Below are 25077 nucleotides of genomic sequence, written 5' to 3'. Positions count from 1 at the left end.
TACACAGAAGTATTTAAATAGTACCAAAAACTCAGTTTCCAGGTGAATTTTAACATGACAAAAAGAAAAAAGTTGAAATTTGTTTTTAATAAACAAGTGCCCGAAGTTGTAGAAACACCCATATATTTAATATCCTCATAAGGCTGTAAAAATAGTTTTTGGAAATATCGCCCAGCCCTAATACTGACAACATTCTGCTTTCCATGGCAAATACTGCATAATTAGGAAATGGATTGTGAAGTGAACTTGATTTTTCTCTTCTCAGGTGTCTTTAGGTGGTGTTGACCTCACAGTAAGGGTATTGACGACAGGATACTGGCCCACACAGTCAGCCACTCCCAAATGTAACATCCCCAATTCGCCGAGACATGCTTTCGAGGTCTTTAGAAGGTGCAAATTATTGTATATTGTAACATTTTCTTCAAGTTTGTTGATAAAATCATTTGCTCATTCTGTTGTTTATAAAGATGAGGTTGCTCCTGGGGGGGGGGCTTGTTTGTGTATTCACAGTCTCTTTTGGCTGTTGTATTGCAGGTTTTATTTGGCCAAGCACAGTGGCAGGCAGCTCACATTGCAGCATCACATGGGTTCAGCAGACCTCAACGCCACCTTTTATGGGCCAATCAAAAAGGTACATGCGCCGGTAGCAAGCATTAACACACTGACCTGCCTTGAACAGTCCTTATCGAACACTTTTACCTCCTCTGCTCATCCTAGTTTGTGTCTCCCTAAAGGAGGATGGCTCAGATATGGTAGGTGGAGCTCAGGTTACGGGCTCGAATACCAGGAAACACATTCTGCAGGTTTCCACATTCCAGATGACAATCCTCATGCTCTTCAACAACAGAGAGAAATCCACATTTGAGGTACTGCACTCCATCGCATGTTATAAAGGGCATGTTTTAAACAAATCGTACTACTCTACATACTAAGACTGTGTATGCAGTAGGGCTGGGGAATAGCATATTGTTTTCTTTTGTTGTGTGTTAGAAAGATCTACTTTCCTGTGTGTGATGCATTGTGTCCCGCAATTGTGATTCCTGTTATGGCCGCATTAAAAGTCAATGTTGTGGTGCCCTGGATGAAATGTTAATGCAGAATTTATTTACATAATTCTAAATATAAAGATTATGTAACCTGAGATGACAACACTTATACAAGCCAAGGTCTTGCTTCAGTCAAATGAAATAAAGGGTTTAAAAGGACAGCCTTGCAATGCTGTGTAAAAGTGGTGACTCCAGAACAGAAATATAATATTTTGAATAAGCTCTATATATTCAGTATAAGAAGAATATTAGCGCTGTTGATTTAATGTTTTAAGTGTGATTAATTATATAAAAATAACACGTTAAAAAAAATTTGCGCAATTAATCATGCTCCCTGACCCATATGTAAATTCTGTATAAAGTATGTATTTTCCTACCATTTGGATCAATTCAAGCTTGAATGAGATTTTACATGCTGCATCAGCAGGGGGCAGTCAGTGCACCTCAACAAACATCACAAGTAGCCAAGGACCACAGAATTAGAGCCGCTCACACAGGATGCGTTCTTGACAGCTGGATGAAGCATAACAGAATGCAAGGCTCTCGAGACCATTTTCAAAGATTCAACTAGATTTATCTTGACACAAGTGCAGCGGTTATGATGCTGACGATCAGTGAGACACTTCAAAAGCATCTGCCTGCCTCATATTCACATAGACGACTGTTAAAAATAGCTCAGGTGCAAGAACGCATCCTGTACAGGACAGATTGACAAACTCAATTGCAAAATGTATTGCTGTCAACTGTGGGCTTTTGTAATGACATTGGAATAAAACAAACAATATAATGACTTCTAAAGCCACTTTGTATTGTCTAATCAATGTTTACTCATCTATTAATAATTATTTGAATTTTTTTTTTTTTTTTTTTGCGAAATTTGATAAGGTAATTTAGTATATGAATCGTTTATTTTCCCTGGCCCCTTGAATGCTGTAGGGGTTGCACAAACTTGTCGACTACAATTAATGTAGTCATCACCACTAGCCTGAATTCTACTAGTCGCTCACCACGTGATTTATAAAACGCATCTTTAGGAAATACAGCTGGTGTGAAGCCCAATGGCTCTGCACTGAAAAGGTGTAGTGGCTCAAATATAGACTGTGATGGTCTGTCACACTCACATTAAGACCCCATTTACACCTGGTATTAAGATGCATTTTTGCTGATCTGATCACATGTGGTCAGCGCTAAATACAGGACTAAATAGGGTCTAAAACTTTTGTAATTGGATCAAAAACGTATAAACGGTAATCCACCCCTCACCTGTCAGTGACACAACCTTTGCGTTAAAACAAGAGTTTGAATTTTGCCGGTAACGAGCAGCTTTAAAAGGACGGAACCGTCCGATCGGAAAATTTTAAAAAGGGGATACATACTCAAGCACGAGAACTTGATGGATCTTCTTCAGTGTGTCTGAGATCAACACAGATTAGAAGCACAAAAATCTGAATCTCCTTTAATACATGTAGTCCACTAAAATAATGGATAATTCTGCTCAAAATGTTGTGTTTGTGCTTCGATTAAATTTCAGATGCATCTGGGAGAAACTGTGCATCGTTTTTTCACGCTTTCATTGTCTTTTCTGACTTTGTTTCACTTTATCATGCAGTAACACGGTAACATAGTGATTGATGTACAGGTGCATCTCAATAAATTAGAATGTCATGGAAAAGTTCATTTATTTCAGTAATTCAACTCAAATTGTGAAACTTGTGTATTAAATAAATTCAGTGCACACAGACTGAAGTAGTTTAAGTCTTTGGTTCTTTTAATTGTGATGATTTTGGCTCACATTTAACAAAAACCCACCAATTCACTATCTCAAAAAATTAGAATACATCATAAGACCAATAAAAAAAACATTTTTAGTGAATTGTTGGCCTTCTGGAAAGTATGTTCATTTACTGTATATGTACTCAATACTTGGTAGGGGCTCCTTTTGCTTTAATTACTGCCTCAATTCGGCGTGGCATGGAGGTGATCAGTTTGTGGCACTGCTGAGGTGGTATGGAAGCCCAGGTTTCTTTGACAGTGGCCTTCAGCTCATCTGCATTTTTTGGTCTCTTGTTTCTCATTTTCCTCTTGACAATACCCCATAGTTTCTCTATGGGGTTCAGGTCTGGTGAGTTTGCTGGCCAGTCAAGCACACCAACACCATGGTCATTTAACCAACTTTTGGTGCTTTTGGCAGTGTGGGCAGGTGCCAAATCCTGCTGGAAAATGAAATCAGCATCTTTAAAAAGCTGGTCAGCAGAAGGAAGCCTGAAGTGCTCCAAAATTTCTTGGTAAACGGGTGCAGTGACTTTGGTTTTCAAAAAACACAATGGACCAACACCAGCAGATGACATTGCACCCCAAATCATCACAGACTGTGGAAACTTAACACTGGACTTCAAGCATCTTGGGCTATGAGCTTCTCCACCCTTCCTCCAGACTCTAGGACCTTGGTTTCCAAATGAAATACAAAACTTGCTCTCATCTGAAAAGAGGACTTTGGAACACTGGGCAACAGTCCAGTTCTTCTTCTCCTTAGCCCAGGTAAGACACCTCTGACGTTGTCTGTGGTTCAGGAGTGGCTTAACAAGAGGAATACGACAACTGTAGCCAAATTCCTTGACATGTCTGTGTGTGGTGGCTCTTGATGCCTTGACCCCAGCCTCAGTCCATTCCTTGTGAAGTTCACCCAAATTCTTGAATCGATTTTGCTTGACAATCCTCATAAGGCTGCGGTTCTCTCGGTTGGTTGTGCATCTTTTTCTTCCACACTTTTTCCTTCCACTCAACTTTCTGTTAACATGCTTGGATACAGCACTCTGTGAACAGCCAGCTTCTTTGGCAATGAATGTTTGTGGCTTACCCTCCTTGTGAAGGGTATCAATGATTGTCTTCTGGACAACTGTCAGATCAGCAGTCTTCCCCATGATTGTGTAGCCTAGTGAACCAAACTGAGAGACCATTTTGAAGGCTTAGGAAACCTTTGCAGGTGTTTTGAGTTGATTAGCTGATTGGCATGTCACCATATTCTAATTTTTTGAGATAGTGAATTGGTGGGTTTTTGTTAAATGTGAGCCAAAATCATCACAATTAAAAGAACCAAAGACTTAAACTACTTCAGTCTGTGTGCATTGAATTTATTTAATACATGAGTTTCACAATTTGAGTTGAATTACTGAAATAAATGAACTTTTCCATGACATTCTAATTTATTGAGATGCACCTGTATGTCGTCATGAAACAGAGACCCTCCCCTCGAAATACGAGCACAAGTGGTCACAGGAGACGCTTTTAAGCTACCAGGTGTAAACAGTGATGTCTCTCGCCTGACCACGTGTGATTGGATCACCCGAGACGCATCTTAATACCAGCTGTGAACGGGGCCTAAAAGACACTGGCACATGTCTCTCTTGTTTTTCCTCTGGTGACAGGAGATTCAGCAGGAGACAGATATCCCGGAGAGAGAGCTGGTGCGGGCGCTGCAGTCTCTGGCCTGTGGAAAGCCCACACAGCGAGTCCTCACTAAAGAACCCAAGTCTAAAGAGATCGAAAGCGGCCATGTGTTCACTGTCAATGACCAGTTCACCTCCAGACTGCACAGAGTGAAGATTCAAACAGGTAACTCTGCTTATTTGATTATTTTGAACTAAAGTCAAGAAAGATGCTCATCAATGATGAAACCCATCAACACACAATGTAGCCGCATCTTTGATAAAGCTGCATTTTGAATCTCTGCTTGGCTTCTTTGTTTTAGGTATTATGGATGTATTTGATCTTAAGTCGACCGATATGTTTTTTTTTTTTACGAAACCAATACCGATTATTAGTAGGGCTGGCAATTTTACGCTTAACTTGACACAGCAACCTAAAAATGGTGTTGTAACAAAGGTTCGTCGTTGTGCAGTTAAAGGAGGAAGCGGGAGCCAGTTTCCACGTTCCAAGTGAGTCATCAAAACAGAAATTGCTTTCCAGCATATATCAAAGAAAAGACTGCTTTTCAGCATAAATTGAAACAAGGTCCAGCTTTTCAGCAATAATCGTAAAATGTCTCTGATCATAATTGCACAGTCTCTGATCATAAATGCACAGTCTCTGGTGTGTCACTCCTCTCTTTCTGTGGACTGGCCGTCTTTTATCTCACCCGACTCTCACTGTGAAAATAGAAACAGTAATTAGTCACAGTTCATCTCAGGTGGAAGTCCTTACCGCTTTCTCTCTCCCCAGACGGGCGCTCGACCATGCCCTCACCTCCACATACCCCCACTGCCTGACTCAGGCCGGAGGAACCATCCAGACTGCCCACTCCCCCTCCTTTTCTGGAGAGGAAGTCTGTGATAGCCATCTGCGCCCTGGTCTGTGGACCACCTCGAACTTAAACGGCTGGAGTGCCAAATACTAACGGATGATCCGGGCATTGGCATCTTTCATATGGTGAAGCCATTGGAGCGGGGCATGGTCCAAACAGAGGGTGAATGCCCATCCCATTAAATAGTAGCGGAGAGTGAGGTCCACCCACTTGATGGCCAAGCACTCCTCTATGGTGCTGTACTTAGTCTCTCTCATAGAGAGTTTCAGACTAATGGGCAGCACCGGGCACTCCTCTCCCTCCAACACCTGGGACAGTACAGCACCCAGCCCCCTGTCTGATGCATCCGTCTGTAACACAAAAGGGAGAGAGAAATCAGGGGAGTGCAGAAGATGGCCCTCCACAAAGCGCAGCTTTTACCTGCGTGAAAGCTTGTTGGCATGACTCCATCCACTGGACTGGGTCTGGGGCTCCCTTTTTAGTGAGATCAGTCAACGGGCTGGTGATGTCAGAAAAATTAGGCACAAACCTTTGATAGTAGCTGGCCAGCCCCAGGAACTGTCTCACCTTCTTTTTGGTTTTGGTCTCAGGCAGGTCACAATTGCTGCAGTTTTATCAATTTGGAGTCGCGTGTACATCCACCCGCCCAATTGCGCACTACTTCATGTTTGCTGTGAGCCCCGCTCATCGCAGCAACCTCAGAACCGCACTCAGATGCTGCATATGCAGCGTGCGGTCTGAGGACTTGGTCCATAAGACGCTGAAACGTAGCCTGGGCCCCAAACAAACCGAACGGTAGGGTCACAAATTGGTGTAAGCCAAACGGTGTAGAGAAGGCTGTTATCTCACAGGCTATCAATCGCTGTGGGATTCCTCTATTAACCCATATCGAGCATGACCTTTAATTCTTCCCGTACTACTTGTTTCTTGTGATCAGGTAAGCAGTAGGGATGACTACCTGGGGTTGTCTCGATGTGGTGTTTTATGAGATTAGTGTGGCCGAGGAGAGGCAAGAACACATCAGAGAAATTATTTTGCAATCTGACCTCTGTACATCGTGACTGCGAGAGGTGGTCTCTTCAATGGACTTTATCTCCCTGTGCAAACTCCCATAGCCGAGCTCCCCGTTACACAGCCGGGACTGACGTTCTTGTGCCTGTAGAAAATTCTCCTGTGATAGATGCTCCAGTGTGTGGAGTTTTGCTTTCAGGTCAAGAATGTATTGAATTTCATTTTTGCTTTGTGAAGTTTCCTCCTCCCAGTTTTCCTTCGTGACATCTAAGATGCCACGGGGCATACTCCCATATAACAATTCAAATGGGAAAAACCCGTGGAGGCTTGCGGGACCTCTCACACTGCAAATAACAGGGGTTCTAGCCATTTATCCTAGTTCCGAGCATCTTCTTGCACAAACTTTTACGAATCATATTTTTAAGGTCTTATTAAATCGTTCGACAAAGCCATCCGTTTGTGGATGGTACACACTTGTCCGAATAGATTTATTACCAAATAATTCGTACATCTCGCGTAGTGTACGTGACATGCAAGTAGTTCCCTGATCAGTGAGGATTTATTTCGGAATCCCCACTAGGGAGATTATGGTGAAGAGTGCCTCTGCAACACTACGTGGTGAGATGTTGCGAAGAGGCACTGCTTCCAGGTATCGCGTTGCGTAGTCCACCAGAACCAACACAAAGCGATGCCCGCGTGCTGAACGTTCTAATGGCCCGACAAGGTCCATGCCAACTCTGTTAAAGGGAACCTCAATCAAAGCAAGAAGGCGCAATGATGCTTTTGGATGCCGGTGGATTCACTAGCTAACATAGAAACCAATAGAGGCCAATGGCCAGTAGAAACGGGCCATGAGACAGCTTAGTGTTTTCCCCTGCCCCAAGTGACCTGCCATCAGACTATGATGAGCCACCTGGAACAATATTTCCCGGCGGCTCCTTGGTACAAACAACTGGGTTGTATCTTCTTTTGTCTGGGCATCCTGCATCACTCGATACAACCGATCGTTTTTAATTGAAAAATACGGATATGTGAGTGCAATGCGTGGCTGAAGGCATTGACCATCAATGACTTTCTCTTGGTCAAACGCGTGGTCTTGTCTCACGTCTGCTCTGGAGATAGATAGATAGATAGATAGATAAATAGATAGATATCGTGAAAGAGGGAACAAAACAAATTTATTCACACACATGATGTATTTGGAGTGGTGGTGGTGTAGTGGACTAAAGCACTGAACTGGTAAGCGGAAGGTTGTTGGTTCAATCCCCACAGCCACCACCATTGTGTCCTTGAGCAAGGCACTTAACTCCAGGTTGCTGCAGGGGGATTGTCCCTGTAATCAGGGCACTGTAAGTCGCTTTGGATAAAAGCGTCTGCCAAATGCATAAATGTAAATGTAAATTTTCCCAGACAACGAAATACCCAACAGGTAGAGAATGCACAGATGAAGTAGGTTAGTTTCCAAAGAGATGTTGCCCTTCACAGCTGTGACATTATACCACTCCTGGTGCGCACATTCATGCAGCTCTTCTTTGTTTGATGGCTTGTAGCCATCCATCTTCCTCTTGATCACATTCCAGAGGTTTTCAGTGGGGTTCAGGTCTTGAGATTTGGCTGGCCATGACAGGGTCTTGATCCGGTGGTCGTCCATCCACACCGTGATTGACCTGGCTGTGTGGCGTGGAGCATTGTCCTGCTGGAAAAAACAATTCTCCGAGCTGGGGAACATTGTCAGAGCAGAAGGAAGCAAGTTTTCTTCCAGGATAACCTTGTTCGTGGCTTGAGTCATGCGTCCTTCACAAAGACGAATATGCCCGATTCCAGCCTTTCTGAAGCACCCCCAGATCATCACCGATTCTCCACCTGGTCATCTAATGGTTAGACAGAGACCTAGAGAGGCCTACAAGCCACAGTGTCTCGTACCCACTGTGAAATTTGGTGGAGGATCGGTGGAGAAATGTCCTCTGGTCTGACGAAACAAAAATGGAACTTTTTGGCCATAATGACCATCATTATGTTTGGAGGAAAAAGGGTGAGGCTTGCAAGCCAATGAACACCATCCCAACTGTGAAGCATGGGTGTGGCAGCATCATATTGTGGGGGTGCTTTCATGCACTTTTCAGACAAAATAATAAAGATTCTGATAATTAGAAAGATTATGAATATCGGATCTGATTATCAGCCAGTCATTTTTTTGACCATAAAAGCAGACCCTCGTCTGTTGGTTTGCATGACTCCAACAAGAACCAAAAACAAATATAATAGAATTCAGTAAGGATCAAAATATTACAAGTATTACTTTGTAATATAACATGACTTTGCTGGGAGATGCAGAAAGTAACATTTTCGATTTTCGAGTAGTGTTTTTAATGCCCGAATAGCTGGTGCAGAACGAGTACTAAATTACTCGTGCACATCCCTAATTTTTTTTAGACTGGAGCCCTGCAATGACAATGGTTGGACCGCTGATTGTTTTTGAAAATAAATTCACACCTCGAGGTGGTAGCGTATTGATGCGGCCTTTACACCTCGGGATGTAAATACAATTTTCAATAATTCAACAATCGGAGTCAGCTTACCCTGCCGTTACCACATGTGATATGGGCGGAATCACTGATTCTAGTCATAAAAATTTAATATGGTATAAAGCGTGGAATGTCAAGGAATATAAAATATTTGGGATGAAAATGTATGTTTGAATACACAATCACATAAAATTTGCAATGTGTCCTAGTGTGAATATTTTTTGTCATTAACTATTTTTATTGATTCCAAAATTAAAATTAACACAAACATCACATGAAAACAAGGAATCAACTTTTATCAATATATGCCCCTTCTCTCCCATCACCCAGCATACATCCCAGTGGTCAGACATAAAATAACAACAGACACACATATAAACAGGCAGTTCAAAGAAAATACTTTTCCACATATTAATTAATTACATAAACTCCAACCCAGTTGCCCTCTCCACTGCTCCTCCCCGTCAACCCTCCAGGAAGGCCAAATAAGTGCCCTCACTTACTTCCATAATCGGCCAAACTGCCCAGCCGTCTATGTGATAACTCCTCAAAAGCCGCCACTCTGCCCAACTCGGTGCACCACTCATGAAATGAGGGCGCACCCGGCAACTTCCATCCCCTAAGCATCACCTGCCTGCCGATCATCACGCAGGTAAGGACCCAGTTTTTTTTATATTAATAAATCTATTAATGAGGTCACCCCCCCAGAGTGCCCAAGACCTCACAGATAAAACTCTGAACCCCTGACCAAAACTCTTAAATCTTAGTACAGGACCAAAAAACATTGGCCAACTGGCATCGCCAGCAAGTAGGTGTCTTTAAGGCCAAGCCTATACAATCTAGAGTCCAATAAAAACGATGCAGAATCTTAAATTGAATGAGGCGCACCCTTGCATCCCTAGACATAGACATTTTTAAAAATCCTACCCCATTTTCCAGCTTCTAGTATTAAATTAAAGTGCCAACTATATGATTTCTTTTTCTCCATATGTGGCAACACCTATAAACTCACCAGGGCATGATCTGAGACTAAAATGATTCCAATTGAGCAATCAACAACAGATGAAATGAAAAAAATCTGTTCTAGAATAAATCTTATGGACTGATGAAAAAAATTTATAGTCCCAACCAGATTGATTCAAAAGTCTCCAAATATCTGTAAGACCAAGATTTTTACACATCCTGTGAAGCGTCAATGTTGCTCTAGGGGGCTTACACACTTTTGCTTAACCATGATCAAGGACTGAGTCCATCAAAAGATTAAAGTCTCCTCCCAATATTATATCCTGAGGGGTGCCAGCGGCTTGCAACATCCCTTCAAGATCTATAAAAAAGCCCTGATCATCAGCATTAGGTGTGTAAATATTAGCCAAAATAAGACCAATTTCTGCTAAAACAATAATGATTTCCTAATTTATCTTTACTCTGTTTGAGACATTTGAATTGTAGATTTTTACTTATCAATATAATGACTCCCCTGCTCTTACTCGAGCCAACACTAAAGAAAACATGTCCACCCCATATCTTCCCAAATTTTTCAGCTTCCTGCGGGAAAGATGCATTTCTTGAAGATGCACTATATCATATTTCTTTTAAGAAAAGAAATTACCTTCTTTCTTTTTATGGGGTGCCCCAACCCATTCACATTCCACGTGGAGAAACAATCCACTCTTATTAACATTTGACATATTAGAAAAAATAGATTGTGTGTCCAAAATAAAATTATAAAGACCACATTCCACATTGGTGCAACAATCAACCCCCAGACTTTCCCCAGAACAAAACAAACAGAAAAAAGAAAAACGTGCGCATTAACCCCACGCACGACAGTGCCAACCGGCGTCCATCCTTCTAAACTCAAACAGTCCATGTATGCCTACGAGAGCCCCTGTGACAACATTGCCGTTGGATTGCTCAAGTCTTCTGTACAAATTTTGAGACAGAATTACACAGCAAAAAATAGTCTATAAAACAAACTCCAGCCCATAAGCGGAATAAACACACACACACAAAAAAAAAACATGTAGATTCATCCACTTAACTGTCTCGAAGGTGTGTACCTCCACAAAACAAGCTCCAGCCGCTAGCGGAACCAGGACAAAAAAACAAAAACATGCCATTCAGTTCTTCGGGCAGTCGAATTCACTCCAATGTCCTGCAAGAAATATTCCACAAAACCAACTCCAGCCAACAGGAGGCATAAGCACCCAAAACGAGCAGTTCATCCACAAGCTGTCCCGAAGAAATGATACTACACAAAACAAACTCCAGCCGCTAGGCGGAACCAGAACAAAACGAAACAAAAAAGGTGCTCAGTTTCCTCGGACAGTCAAGAGAATGTTCAGCGAGACAGGTCCGCTAGGCGGCCACATGAAAATCACCAAATGGCTTACCATGCTTGCTGTGGGCATGTAAATTATCTACGGCCATCCTTAGTATGTATTCTCAGTTTGACTGGTAACATCAGTGCAAAAGCGATCTTCCGTTGATGTAAGTGAGTCTTGCATTCCTTGAATCAATCACGTTTCTCTCTTGTCGAATTCGCAAAGTCTGGGAACAAGAAAATGTTGTGGTTTTTCCAAGAAAGCCTTCCTTTACTCCTCGCCTTGCGTAACATGAGATCTTTATCGGATGATCTCTGAAATTTGGCCAGAATTGATCGGGGCCTGTCTCCCTCCGCAGATCTGCGAGCCGGGACTCTGCGAGCTCGCTCGATTTCCAGCTTATAGCCTGTTATTTCAAGCAGACTCGGGAAGAGCTCGTCTAGGAATTTCACCACATCTCAACCTTCCTCATGCTCAGGAATTCCAACAATTCGGACGTTGTTTCGTTGATTACGATTCTCCAAATCCTCTTTCCCAAAAGCACTGTAAACCTGCCTTGGTCGCTAGCGGATTAGCAGCTAATTCCCTCTTCGATGACTCTAGATAATCGATCCGTTTCTTGACGTCTGACAATCTTGTAACCAACTCAGAGAATTTTGTCTCCATGGAAGTGATCGATCGACGCATTACAGACACATTCATCAATTCACGGCGGATTTCTTTCAGTTAACCGTCCGATTTGAGTCCGGGGCTTTCGGCTTGTTTCTCAGGGGCGTCAGCTTGAGCACATAAGTGTCTTTTAATGTCTCCAGAGCCCGAGGATTTTGAATTTTTTTGACATATTGACTTGCTAGAACAGTTAAGTTCTCTCCGGTTTATGACACAAATAGTAATAAAACTAGCAAAGTGCACAGAGCTTGCCGTTCACACATCCGCTCCTCGCATGGCGTCACGTCTCTTCCCCTAGTGTGATTATTAAACCGCAATTGGCTGTGATTTAGTTAAATAAATATATCTTCATGTTTTGCATGATTCAAAGTGAATGTGTGAAGCTGGCCCCTCATACACTGAAAACACCTCATGATCATCACTCTGTGTGTAGCTTTTTGGGGTTTTATAATCACACTTGGCCATGTAGCGAACTGCTTGTTTGGAGGTGAGATACTACTGTCAAAAACACACAAAGGATTTAGTCATTCATAAATAAATAACCACAATACTGTATACATCATTACCGCTCGTGTGTTTTTCCTTAAATATTACACCCGTTGGGCACATAAAATATCCTGGAAAATTGTGCCTTGAAAAGAGTTTGAACCCTGAAGAAAAACTAGCTTCATACCATGTGACCCACATTTGGTTTTCAACCATTGCAAATGTGTAAAATTTAGTAATTTACACAGGAAACCAGACTGAGAGCCTCATATCTCTGGGATTTAACCATATAGGGCCTTGAATATTAAAGTATAAAAAGGAAAACCATAATCTAAAATAATATGAAGATATCTTTACAACTTCTGGAGTTATGGGCACTCCAACATTTGGACTCACACCATTGGCATTTAATGCAACAAAGGGTGTTAAAGTCAACTGATTTAAGCAGATGTACCTTTCTCTCTGTATAATAAAATAAAAGGCAATTCCACCTTTGAAAGTTTATTTCTTCTTTTACTTTTAGTTTTGCTCCAAAATCAAAGGTGAAAAATATATTTTGACATCCCCCCCCACCCCGACACACACACACAAAATAATGGATTACTAAGTAAAGATCGATCCTTGACATTTATTATTTGGCTTTCATCATCATTTGTTTATTTATTTAGAATCTATTTAACTTTATCACTCCACCTGTTTGTCTCATCCCTGCAGTTGCAGCCAAACAAGGAGAATCCGACCCAGAGAGGAAGGAGACACGACAGAAGGTTGATGATGACAGGAAACACGAGATCGAGGCAGCCATTGTTCGCATCATGAAGTCCAGAAAGAAAATGCAGCACAATGTTCTAGTAGCAGAGGTGTGTATACTGTATATTGAGGCACTAGTTTAAGAACTTAAAAAAGTTGATGATATCATAGTTAAGATAAAACAGTAGCTTAAATTCATCCTTCAGTTACTTAAAACCATAATTAAATATTGTCAAGAACAGAAAGCTGAGGCTGCAGTGGGCCTACCATCTGTGTACCTCAGCAGGAATTGAGATTCATTAGACCAGGCTGTTTTTCATTCTTTAACTGACCAGTTTGGGTGAGCCTGTGCTCACTGCAGCCTCAGTTTTCTGTTCTTGGCTGACAGAAGTGGAACCCGACATTTTCTGCTGTTGTAGCCTGTCCGCCTCAAGGGTCGACGTGCATTCTGAGATGCTATTCTGCTCACTACAATTGTACATGGGTTATCTGTAGCCTTTCTGTCAGTTCGAACCAGTCTGGCCATTCTCTGTTGACCTCTGTCATCAACAAGGTTTCTGTCCACAGAATTGCAACTCACTGGTTGTTGTTTTTTTTGGCACCATTCTGAGTAAATTCTAGAGACTGTTGTGTGTGAAAATTCCAGGAGATCAGCAGTTACAGAAATACTCAAACCAGCCCATCTGGCACCAACAATCATGCCACAGTCCAAATCACTGAGATCACATTTTTCCCCATTCTGATGGTTGATGTGAACAATAACTGAAGCTCCTGACCCATACCTGGATGATTTTATGCATTGCACTGCTGCCACACACTTGGCTGATTAGATAATCGCATGAATAAGTAGGTGTACATGTGTACATAATAAAGTGTTCGGTGAGTGTTGCCGAACACTTTAGTGGCGCATACAAGTTTGGAAGAACATGAGAGTGAGTAAATGATGACTGAATTCTTTTATTTTTGTGTGAACTATTTCTTTAACTACATGCCAGGTCACAGCAGAATTTCTGTTATTAACTTAGATATTCCAATTTTGATTTGGACACTTTTGTTTATAGGCCTTCAGTTTATCTGTAACAGATGTGGGCTATAACAAGGGCTATGTACAAATATAGATTTTAACAATATTTTCTGTTTTTAAACTGAAAAATATCTGTTTAATTGTGATCTTCATTTGAACAATTAAATTTTTAAAATCACAAGATCTTTTTTTCCCATTTATCTATATGCCTGTTTCAGTGCATGAGTGTACATTTTCACTAAACATTATTTGTAGCCCGCCCGTCCTGCAGTGGTGCATCCTCGTAGCTGCTCCGCACGATGCAGAAGCACGCTCTTAGACACGCATACCACTTCTTTCACTAATCTGTTCTAGCTTCGTAAATTATATCAGAAAAGCCTCCTCACCTGCTAGAGACTAGTGGTGTGCACGGATAGTTGACATTCTGTTAACCATTTGACACAGCACTATTCAAATATCAAAATCACTATTCGGTTATTCTACACATGAAATAGAGGTCTGCAACCTAAAGAGTTCCGAGAAACCATCAGGTTTTCTGGCCGGGTTCGGGTCAGTTTTTAAAGTATAGGGCGAGTTAGGGGCTGTTCAAACGTGCTTTTGTGTGCATCTGCGCTGCTTTCGATTATAGATCAGTGACACTAACATGCACTGGACAGACGTCTTAGACATTTGCGCTGAATCTCACTTTCCTTCAGTACCTCTCGCAGGATCACCGCATTTATAGACACAGTAAAGTTCAAAAGACTTTAATTTTTATTAACGCATCTCAAAACTCCTGTGTTGTTTCATTTGTTTTGCTGCGTTCTGAAGAAGAGTTTATGTGGCTGTTACACCATTAAACATGATTCCAGTTTGTTTTTCACAACGTTTCAGCGCTTGATAAATGGTAAGAAAGTGTTTTTTCCCCTTTTGCTCTGATGTGCATATTTAGTATAATAATTAGATAAGTTCAATGTAATTTGATTTTAAACCATTTAAAAATCAAAGCACCCTGAAGCGGCTAACCGCAGCAGTGTGACTCCACGCACGTAATATTTGTGTTCGTTGCCTGACGGAACCTGCCCAGGCAGAGCGCATATACTGTAGATGTAGTGATAGTTTGATTATTTTTGGTTGACTTTAATGCAAGGTTTTATCATTGTATGTATTGTGCCACTTAGACTCATAGCTCACTGTGCACTTTATTTGCTGCTGTTTTTAGTAGTATTTGAGGAAATTCCATTTCAATAAACATACTTTATTCCTGCGTCCCGATTAACCGTTCATGAAACCTCGCGATTAACCAAATGTAAAAAATGGTAACCGTACACATCTCTTCTAGAGACCAAAAATGAGGGAGATATTTTAAGTACAGGTGCATCTCAATAAATTAGAATGTCGTGGAAAAGTTCATTTATTTCAGTAATTCAACTCAAATTGTGAAACTCGTGTATTAAATAAATTCAGTGCACACAGACTGAAGTAGTTTAAGTCTTTGGTTCTTTTAATTGTGATGATTTTGTCTCACATTTAACAAAAACCCACCAATTCACTATCTCAAAAAATTAGAATATGGTGACATGCCAATCAGCTAATCAACTCAAAACACCTGCAAAGGTTTCCTGAGCCTTCAAAATGGTCTCTCAGTTTGGTTCACTAGGCTACACAATCATGGGGAAGACTGCTGATCTGACAGTTGTCCAGAAGACAATCATTGACACCCTTCACAAGGAGGGTAAGCCACAAACATTCATTGCCAAAGAAGCTGGTTGTTCACAGAGTGCTGTATCCAAGCATGTTAACAGAAAGTTGAGTGGAAGGAAAAAGTGTGGAAGAAAAAGATGCACAACCAACCGAGAGAACCGCAGCCTTATGAGGATTGTCAAGCAAAATCGATTCAAGAATTTGGGTGAACTTCACAAGGAATGGACTGAGGCTGGGGTCAAGGCATCAAGAGCCACCACACACAGACGTGTCAAGGAATTTGGCTACAGTTGTCGTATTCCTCTTGTTAAGCCACTCCTGAACCACAGACAATGTCAGAGGTGTCTTACCTGGGCTAAGGAGAAGAAGAACTGGACTGTTGCCCAGTGGTCCAAAGTCCTCTTTTCAGATGAGAGCAAGTTTTGCATTTCATTTGGAAACCAAGGTCCTAGAGTCTGGAGGAAGGGTGGAGAAGCTCATAGCCCAAGTTGCTTGAAGTCCAGTGTTAAGTTTCCACAGTCTGTGATGATTTGGGGTGCAATCCAATCTGCTGGTGTTGGTCCATTGTGTTTTTTGAAAACCAAAGTCACTGCACCCGTTTACCAAGAAATTTTGGAGCACTTCATGCTTCCTTCTGCTGACCAGCTTTTTAAAGATGCTGATTTCATTTTCCAGCAGGATTTGGCACCTAATTTAATTTAATTTTAATTTAATTATTTGATTTAATTATATTTATTTATCACACATTATACGTTTGCACATATACAGTGAAATTCTTTTTTTCACATATCCCAGCTAAGCTGGGGTCAGAGTGCAGGGTCAGCCATGATACGGCGCCCCTGGAGCCTGCCCACACTGCCAAAAGCACCAAAAGTTGGTTAAATGACCATGGTGTTGGTGTGCTTGACTGGCCAGCAAACTCGCCAGACCTGAACCCCATAGAGAATCTATGGGGTACTGTCAAGAGGAAAATGAGAAACAAGAGACCAAAAAATGCAGATGAGCTGAAGGCCACTGTCAAAGAAACCTGGGCTTCCATACCACCTCAGCAGTGCCACAAACTGATCACCTCCATGCCACGCCAATTGAGGCAGTAATTAAAGCAAAAAGGAGCCCCTACCAAGTATTGAGTACATATACAGTAAATGAACATACTTTCCAGAAGGCCAACAATTCACTAAAAATGTTTTTTTTATTGGTCTTATGATGTATTCTAATTTTTTGAGATAGTGAATTGGTGGGTTTTTGTTAAATGTGAGCCAAAATCATCACAATTAAAAGTTTAACAATTTGAGTTGAATTACTGAAATAAATGAACTTTTCCACGACATTCTAATTTATTGAGATGCACCTGTAATTTTATTATTTTAATAATGCTTAATAATCCAATCCTCTTCTGTGTTGTGGTGTAATTTTAACCTTGTATGTTAACCTGTATGGCCAAAACGATTTGGAAAGGTTTGAATGTGAAAATTAAGAGTGTGTTACAGTCATATGCATGTTATGGGCTTTAGCGATTAGAAACAGGCCTGCTGACATCTGTTGAGTCGAATCAAGAACTTGTGAATTGGAATCCGGATCAAATCAGGAAATCAGTACCAAAACACAGCCCTAGCTGTAAGCACAATAAGCAATAGATGGTTGAACAAATAGAGATTTTTTTTTATTTATTTATTTTTGTTGTTTTTTCTTCTTTCTCTTTGCCCACAGGTTACTCAGCAGCTGAGGGCACGATTCCTTCCAAGTCCTGTGGTCATTAAAAAGCGTATCGAAGGACTTATCGAGAGAGAATATTTGGCAAGAACGCCAGAAGATCGCAAAGTGTACACATACGTAGCATGAACGAGGAGCAGAATGAAATCTGGCATGGAAGAGCAAGTGAGAGTGCGAACGCGAGCATTGATTTGGGACATTGTTACACCTGACCTGGGACGTCATTTTATTTTTTTCTCTTTATTTTCATTTGTACTGGAAAAAGCTGAGAAGCAAACCTTCACATTCTAACAGACTTGTTTTAAATTGTTCTTAGCGATTCAAGCAAGGCCTTCCACTAGTTCAGATTCAGCTCTGGGCTTTCACAAAAGGTCTCTCCACCTAGAATGCCAAAAATTAATTACAATATTCAAAGTAATTCACAGGAAAGATGATTAGCCAACATTGGATGAATGCTGAAGACCATTCATATCATTATGAAATACTTTCCCAGATTTATGTCAGTGTAAATGTGTTTGTGTCTGTTGCACCTTTGGTTGTACAGGTCGTCTGACCCAGTTGGCCACTGGCCATCTATGCTTGATCTGTAAGATTGTCAGTGGAGTTTGTATCTGGGCCGCAAAGTGTTGTAGCATTTGATTAAGAGCATGCTGTTACTGAACACTTGCACAGTCTATAAAAAGGTGGTTTGGCTGTCTTTTTTCTTTTTTTTTTTCTAGTTTTGTTTATTCATGTCTGACATGGCCAATTGTAAAAGATGACAGAGCTTTTTTGAGGGGTCAGTCGAATGCAGTTCAAACAGGAGTAGGATGGGGAGCAGTTTGTTTTTCCTGCATTATGTGAGAACTTCTGGAACATCATATTTCAATGTGTATAAATTGTAAAATAATTGTTATTGTACTCAATGCTGAAGTGAACTGTACAGGGCCTTGTTTTCATCATTAAATGTAGAAAAACAAAGGAAAGGATCGGCCATTTTGGATCAGTCTGCCTGTTTTGCTTTGACCTCAACAAGGGAACAGATAGCTAGTTGATATATTACATGTCAAGCAGAGACGGCACTTTTCTAATTCTTCATAGTTATTATACATGGCATTTTTATGATTTCAGTTTTTCTTAATTGATTTCACAAATTTTTTTCAAACGATTGTCAGTGCTTTCAAAATTAACGTTAACCTTGTGCGACCCGCGTTCTCATGCACGTACATTGTGTTTTTTCTTTGCTATATGCTACGCATAATTTCATTTCATTTAAACAGACTGATCTCTCACTCTGGGCTGTAACTTTTTTATGACAAAACAACATGGTGCCGATCTCAGTGGAGTTTGTCTTTGGGAGAAACATTTGGTAAGAAATCTAATTAAGTTTTTACTGTGACGAGGAGGAGGGCGTGGCCGGGCCGTGAGGATGCACTGAGTTGTCTAATCAGCAGGGGAGAGATGGAGCTGGGGACACCAGAGAGAGAGAGAAGAGACAGACAACATTCTTCCTCGGCTCCCGCGGGCAAGCTGCCCACCCGGTCCTCAGCCACTCCTCCGCTCCCTGGCGGACGGCAGCGGCGAGTTCTCCCGGACAGCGTGCTCTTCCTCCTTTCACGGGTTTTGGCACCAGTGTGTAGGATCTCTGTTTGTCTGGGAAAGGAGGAAGCGGGAGCCGGATCCATATTCAACAAGACTTCAATTAACACAAATGCTGAACTGAAAACATAACATCACAACATCACACACACACGAACACTGCTGCCTATGTGTCTCTCTTTCTCTCTGGCCTCCCCGGCTGCTCCTTTATCTCTCTCCCACTGATTGGACAACTCTGTGCCGGGCGTGCATCCTCACAGCGTGGCCACGCCCTCCTCCTCGTCACATTTACATTTAAAACCTTGTTTAAGTCAAAAGATTAGAGTCTCTGGTTTCATCCGAAAATGTGAGCGATTTATTGTGAAACGGCACACTGTTAAAAACAATAACCACGGAAGTGGACTATAGCTCTGTTTTTTCCTTAGAAATCCTATATTCACACTGAGAATCAATGGGTTCATTCAAAAGCTGAAAAATGTTGCTTTATATTTAGAGGCTTTATATGGAGTTAGGATGACAATAAGGTGCATTTCAAACTGTTCTGATATCAGTGCAGTCAGACAACACACTGGAGGTAAAGTCATTCACTAATTAGGGCGCAAGAGAGCATCATATATCTTTCCTATGCAGCTAAGTGCATTCAAGTCAAGTCATTTTTATTTGTATAGTGTTTTTCACAACACATCGTTTCAAAGCACCTTTACAGGAAAATAATGCTGTAACAGAGAATGAAGCTGTAATGTCTTAAAGTCTTCATTGTGCGGTTTGATAAAAAACGTGATTGTAGATTATGCCTATTATTTATATATATATATATATATATATATATATATATAAATTCCTTGCCACAGTCACCTTTGGCTTGCTCACTAGGGGCTTAAAGACAAACGCACGCACGCGCACACACATATACATATATATATGTATGTATATGTATGTATATATACACTATATTGCCAAAAGTATTCGCTCATCTGCCTTTAGACGCATATGAACTTAAGTGACGTCCCATTCTTAATCCATAGGGTTTAATATGACGTCGGCCCACCCTTTGCAGCTATAACATCTTCAACTCTTCTGGGAAGGCTTTCCACAAGGTTTAGGAGTGTGTTTATGGGAATTTTTGACCATTCTTCCAGAAGCGCATTTGTGAGGTCAGACACTGATGTTGGACGAGAAGGCCTGGCTCGCAGTCTTCGCTCTAATTCATCCCAAAGGTGCTCTATCGGGTTGAGGTCAGGACTCTGTGCAGGCCAGTCAAGTTCTTCTTACATACTTAGTGAACGTGATGGAATATAGTGTGATAGAAGGGACTTTTAAGTACTGCGGAGTAAGACCATTCAAAGCTTTATTAGTAATTATCATAATTTTTAAATTTATATGAAACTTAACAGGTAACTAATGTAGCGATAATAAAATGGGGCTGATATGGTCATATTTCTTGGTTTTAGTCAGCAATCTAGCTGCTGCATTTTGAACCAATTAAAGTTTATTTATTGAACCTGTGGTAGAATGCTGTTCTACAAACATTGGAACATTGATTTTCAAAGGACAGATTGCTATTAAAAATTACATCCAAGTTATTCGCTGCAGAAGATGATGTAACGGTACATCCATCGAGAGTCAAATTATGTTTTAGCAGCTTATATTTAGAGGTTTTTGGTCCAATAATTAGTTACTCTGTCAGAATCGATAAGTAAATTTCTAGCCATCCAATCTTTTTCTAGCCATCCAATCTTTGAAATTTTTGTCTGGTTTTGTGGAAATATTAAGTTGGGTATCATCAGCTTAGCAGTGAAAACTAATTCCACGGTTCCTGATAATGTCTCCCAGGGGAAGCATATATAAGGAGAAAAGCAGAGGCCCTGAAACTGATCCCTGTGGCACTCCATACTGATCTTTAGCTTGATCCGACTATTCCTTGTTCAGACAAAGTGGTAGCGGTTGGCTAAATAGGGCCTAAACTATGCTAATTCCTGTCCACAAATGCCAGCATAATTCTCAAGCCTATCCAAGAGAATGTTGTGATTTGTTGTGTTGAAGGCAGCACTAAGATCTAAAAGCAATAGAAGAGAAATCCAGCCGCAATCAGATGATAAGAGCAAGTCATTTGTAACTCTGATAAGTGCAGTTTCTGTACTGTGATGGGGCCTAAATCCTGACTGAAAATCTTCATATATACCATTTCTGTGTAAAAATGAATGTAGTTGTAGGACACTACCTTTTCTAGTATTTCAACATAAATGGGAGATTTGAGATCAGTCTATAATTAGCCATCTCTCCAGGATCAAGCTGTTTTTTTTTAAAGAAGAGGTTTTGAGATTACAGGAAACACTTCTTTCAAGAGCTTAATAGGTATGGTGTATAACATACATGTTGTTGCTTTTAATGCTTTAATTAGTTTTGGTAGCGCTTCCTGACCTATAACAGCGAAGGACTAAAGTTACTCGTAGGGAATACTATGAGACACTGTCTTCTGAGACATTCACTGTAAACAGTCCAGTTAAAAGGTTCAGTTTCAGGCTGCAGATGATGTTTGGACTGCTCAACATGTTTGGCAGACATAGGACAATGGTATTCAGTACATACAGTTGAAGTCAGAAGTTTACATACACCTTAGCCAAATACATTTCAACTTAGTTTATCACAATTCCTGACATTTAGTTGTAGAAAACATTCCCTGTCTTAGGTCAGTTAGGATCATTATTTTAAGAATGTGAAATGTCAGAATAATAGTAGAGACAGTGGTGGCTCAGCAGTTAAGGCTCTGGGTTACTGATCAGGAGATCAGGGGTTCAAGCCCCAGCACCACCAAGATGTCACTGTTGGGCCCTTGAGCAAGGCCCTTGACCCTATCTGCTCCAGGGGTACTGTATCATGGCTGACCCTGCACTCTGACCCCAGCTTAGCTGGGATATGTGAAAAAAAGAATTTCACTGTATATGTGCAAATGTATAATGTGTGAAAAATAAATTTAATTATTATTATTATAAGTTTTCATACACTTGGTTAGTATTTGGTAGCATTGCCTTTAAATGGTTTAACTTGGGTCAAACATTTTGGGTAGCCTTCCACAAGCTTCTCACAATAAGTTGCTGGAATTTTGGCCCATTCCTCCAGACTGAACTGGTGTAACTGAGTCAGGTTTGTTGCCCTCAAATTTTCTATCGGATTGAGGTCAGGGCTTTGTGATGGCCACTCCAATACCTTGACTTTGTTGTCCTTAAGCCATTTTGCCACAACTTTGGAGGTATGCTTGGGGTCATTGTCCATTTGGAAGATCCATTTGCGACCGAGCTTTAATTTCCTGGCTGATGTCTTGAGATGTTGCTTCAATATATCCACATAATTTTCCAAATAATCTTTGTCCCCATGTGCACTTGCAAAATGTAGTCTGGCCTTTTTATGGCGGTTTTGGAGCAGTGGTTTCTTCCTTGCTGAGTAGCGTTTCAGGTTATGTCGATATAGGACTCGTTTTACTGTGGATATAGATACTTGTATACCTGTTTCCTCCAGCATCTACACAAGGCCCTTTGCTGTTGTTCTGGGATTGAAATGCACTTTTCGCACCAAACTACATTAATCTCTAGGAGACAGAATGTGTCTCCTTCCTGAGCAGTATGATGGCTGCCTGGTCACATGGTGTTTATACTTGCGTACTATTGTTTGTACAGATGAACATGGTACCTTCTGGCGTTTAGAAATTGCTCCCAAGGATGAACCATACTTGTGGAGGTCCACAATTTTTTTTCTGAGGTCTTGGCTGATTTCTTTGATTTTCTCATGATGTCAAGCAAAAAGGCACTGAGTTTTTGAAGGTAGGCCTTAAAATATATCTACAGGTACACCTCCAAATTGACTCCAATTAGCCTATCAGAAGCTAATTGCCTAAAGGCTTGACATTATTTTCTGGAATTTTCCAAGCTGCTTAAAGGCACAGTTAACTTAGTGTATGTAAACTTCTGACCCACTGGAATTGTGATATAGTCAATTAAAAGTGAAACAATCTGTCTGTAAACAATTGTTGGAAAATTACTTGTGTCATGCACAAAGTAGATGACTTGCCAAATCTATAGTTTGCTATGGAGTGGTTAAAAAATGAGTTTTAATAACTTCAACCTAAGTGTATGTAAACTTCTGACTTCAACTGTAGATTCGGAATTTCTAATGATACATTTTATTTTAACGTGGTTGGATGATGCTGGCCATTACTTTGAATCAGAATTAATTATGCTAGTTTCTCATTGGTGCAGTGCTTCAGCACTGGCTATCACTTGTTTGTTTGACAGTGCAAAGAGAACATTGAGTTGTTTTTTTTGTTTTTGCCAAAGTAGAAAAAAACATTGTAACATAGTGAAATCAAGTCAAATCATTTTTATTTGTATAGTTTTTTTTTATTTGTTTTGTATTTCCCAATACACATTGTTCTAAAGCAGCTTTACAAAAAATCAGCTGTAATGTCTCAAAAATGTGAATAACCAACACTCCTGGAAACAAACAATTTGATTTAAAAAAAAAAAAAAAGACTTTCTGTAGCTTGGTATTGTTTAAAATTTCACAACTTAGTCCCACTGTCCCCATATGAGAACATCAATTTTTAGGAAAACTATTTGCTCTTACAGTCAACAGTCTGTATCCAAATTTCCTTTTTGTTTGCAAAAAAAAAAAAAAAAAAAAAAGGCTTGGAAGTAAAGCATGTAGTATAATGTGTAACAGTGGTAACATTTTAGAATCTTGAAAACCCATTAAAAAAAAATCACCTCAAAACAGAATATGCATGAAATCATGATGTTTATGAACCAGTGTCTTCCTGAAAACACTTTCAATGAGAATATTCCACTTTCAATACAAGTTAAGCTAAATCAACAACATTTTTTTTTTTTTTAATGCCCAATTCCCACTACTTAGTAGGTCTTGGTGGTGGCACGGTCACTCACCTCAATCCGGGTGGCGGAGGACAAGTCTCAATTGCCTCTGCTCCTGAGACTGTCAATCCATGCATCTTATCACGTGGCTTGTTGTGCGTGACACCGCGGAGACTCACAGCATGTGAAGACTCATGCTACTCTCCGCGATCCATGCGCAATTTACCACACGCCCCATTGAGAGCGAGAACCACTAATCGCCACCACGGGGAGGTTACCCCGTGTGACTCTACCCACCCTAGCAACCAGGCCAATTTGGTTGCTTAGGAGACCTGGCTGGAGTCTCACGACTCCTGGGGTGGTAGTCAGCGTCAATACTCGCTGAGCTACCAAGGCCCCCAATCAACAGTATTTGTGGCATAATGTTGATTACCACAAAAATTGGTTTTGACTAGTACCTCCTTTTCTGTAAAAAAAAAAAAAAAAAAAAAAAGCAAAAGTCTTGGTTGCAGTGAGGCACTTACAATGGAAGGGAATGGGGCCAGTTTTTGAATGTTAAAATACTCACTCTTTAAAAAATAGAAACAATAATAAAAATAGAAACAATATTCATGTAAACATTATTTTAGTTTTATAAAATCACTTACTATCCTTTTCTATGCAAAGTTATAGCCAATTTAACAACTTCTATGCCATGACGATTTAATTGTTGACATGGAAACCCTAAAATGACTGTAAAAATTGACGATATAAACAAGTTGAGGGCTGAAATAACGCAGGTGTTTTAACAAGAATTAATGTAAGTGCTTTTATAAAATTGTAAGATTCACATTTCTGCCTTTAAGCCCTCCAAAATTTGGCCCCATTGACTTCCATTGTAAGTGCCTCATTGTAATCTCGATTTTTGCTTCTTCTTTTTTTATTTTTAAAGAAAAGGAGGGATGAGTCGAAATACAATTTTGTGGTAATCAACATTATGCCATAAATGCTGTCCATTGAGTTTAACTTGTGTTGAACCCGGAATATTCTTTTAACACTAAAATGTTGATCTTTAGGATATTTAGAGATGATTGTGTTTATCAGAGCGGGGAAAAACAACCAGT

The 25077-nt window shown here is 40.5% G+C and overlaps 1 protein-coding gene across 1 annotated transcript in view; it reads left to right on the top strand.

The window, feature by feature from the left end:
- Window positions 1-18511, top strand: part of LOC127429487 (cullin-3-like) — a 47985-nt gene extending 29474 nt beyond the window's left edge. The window contains exons 11-16 of the mRNA XM_051678516.1: window positions 266-390; window positions 535-631; window positions 735-866; window positions 4472-4658; window positions 13076-13221; window positions 17529-18511. Of these exons, the coding sequence (XP_051534476.1) occupies window positions 266-390; window positions 535-631; window positions 735-866; window positions 4472-4658; window positions 13076-13221; window positions 17529-17660 (819 nt within the window). The 3' untranslated portion in view covers window positions 17661-18511. The remainder of the gene's footprint in view (window positions 1-265; window positions 391-534; window positions 632-734; window positions 867-4471; window positions 4659-13075; window positions 13222-17528) is intronic.
- The last annotated feature ends 6566 nt before the right edge of the window (window positions 18512-25077 follow it).

The sequence above is a fragment of the Myxocyprinus asiaticus genome, chromosome 39, assembly GCF_019703515.2.
Source record: "Myxocyprinus asiaticus isolate MX2 ecotype Aquarium Trade chromosome 39, UBuf_Myxa_2, whole genome shotgun sequence".
NCBI classification, from domain to species: Eukaryota; Metazoa; Chordata; class Actinopteri; order Cypriniformes; family Catostomidae; genus Myxocyprinus; species Myxocyprinus asiaticus.
This window is presented reverse-complemented; position numbering and strand designations above follow the sequence as displayed.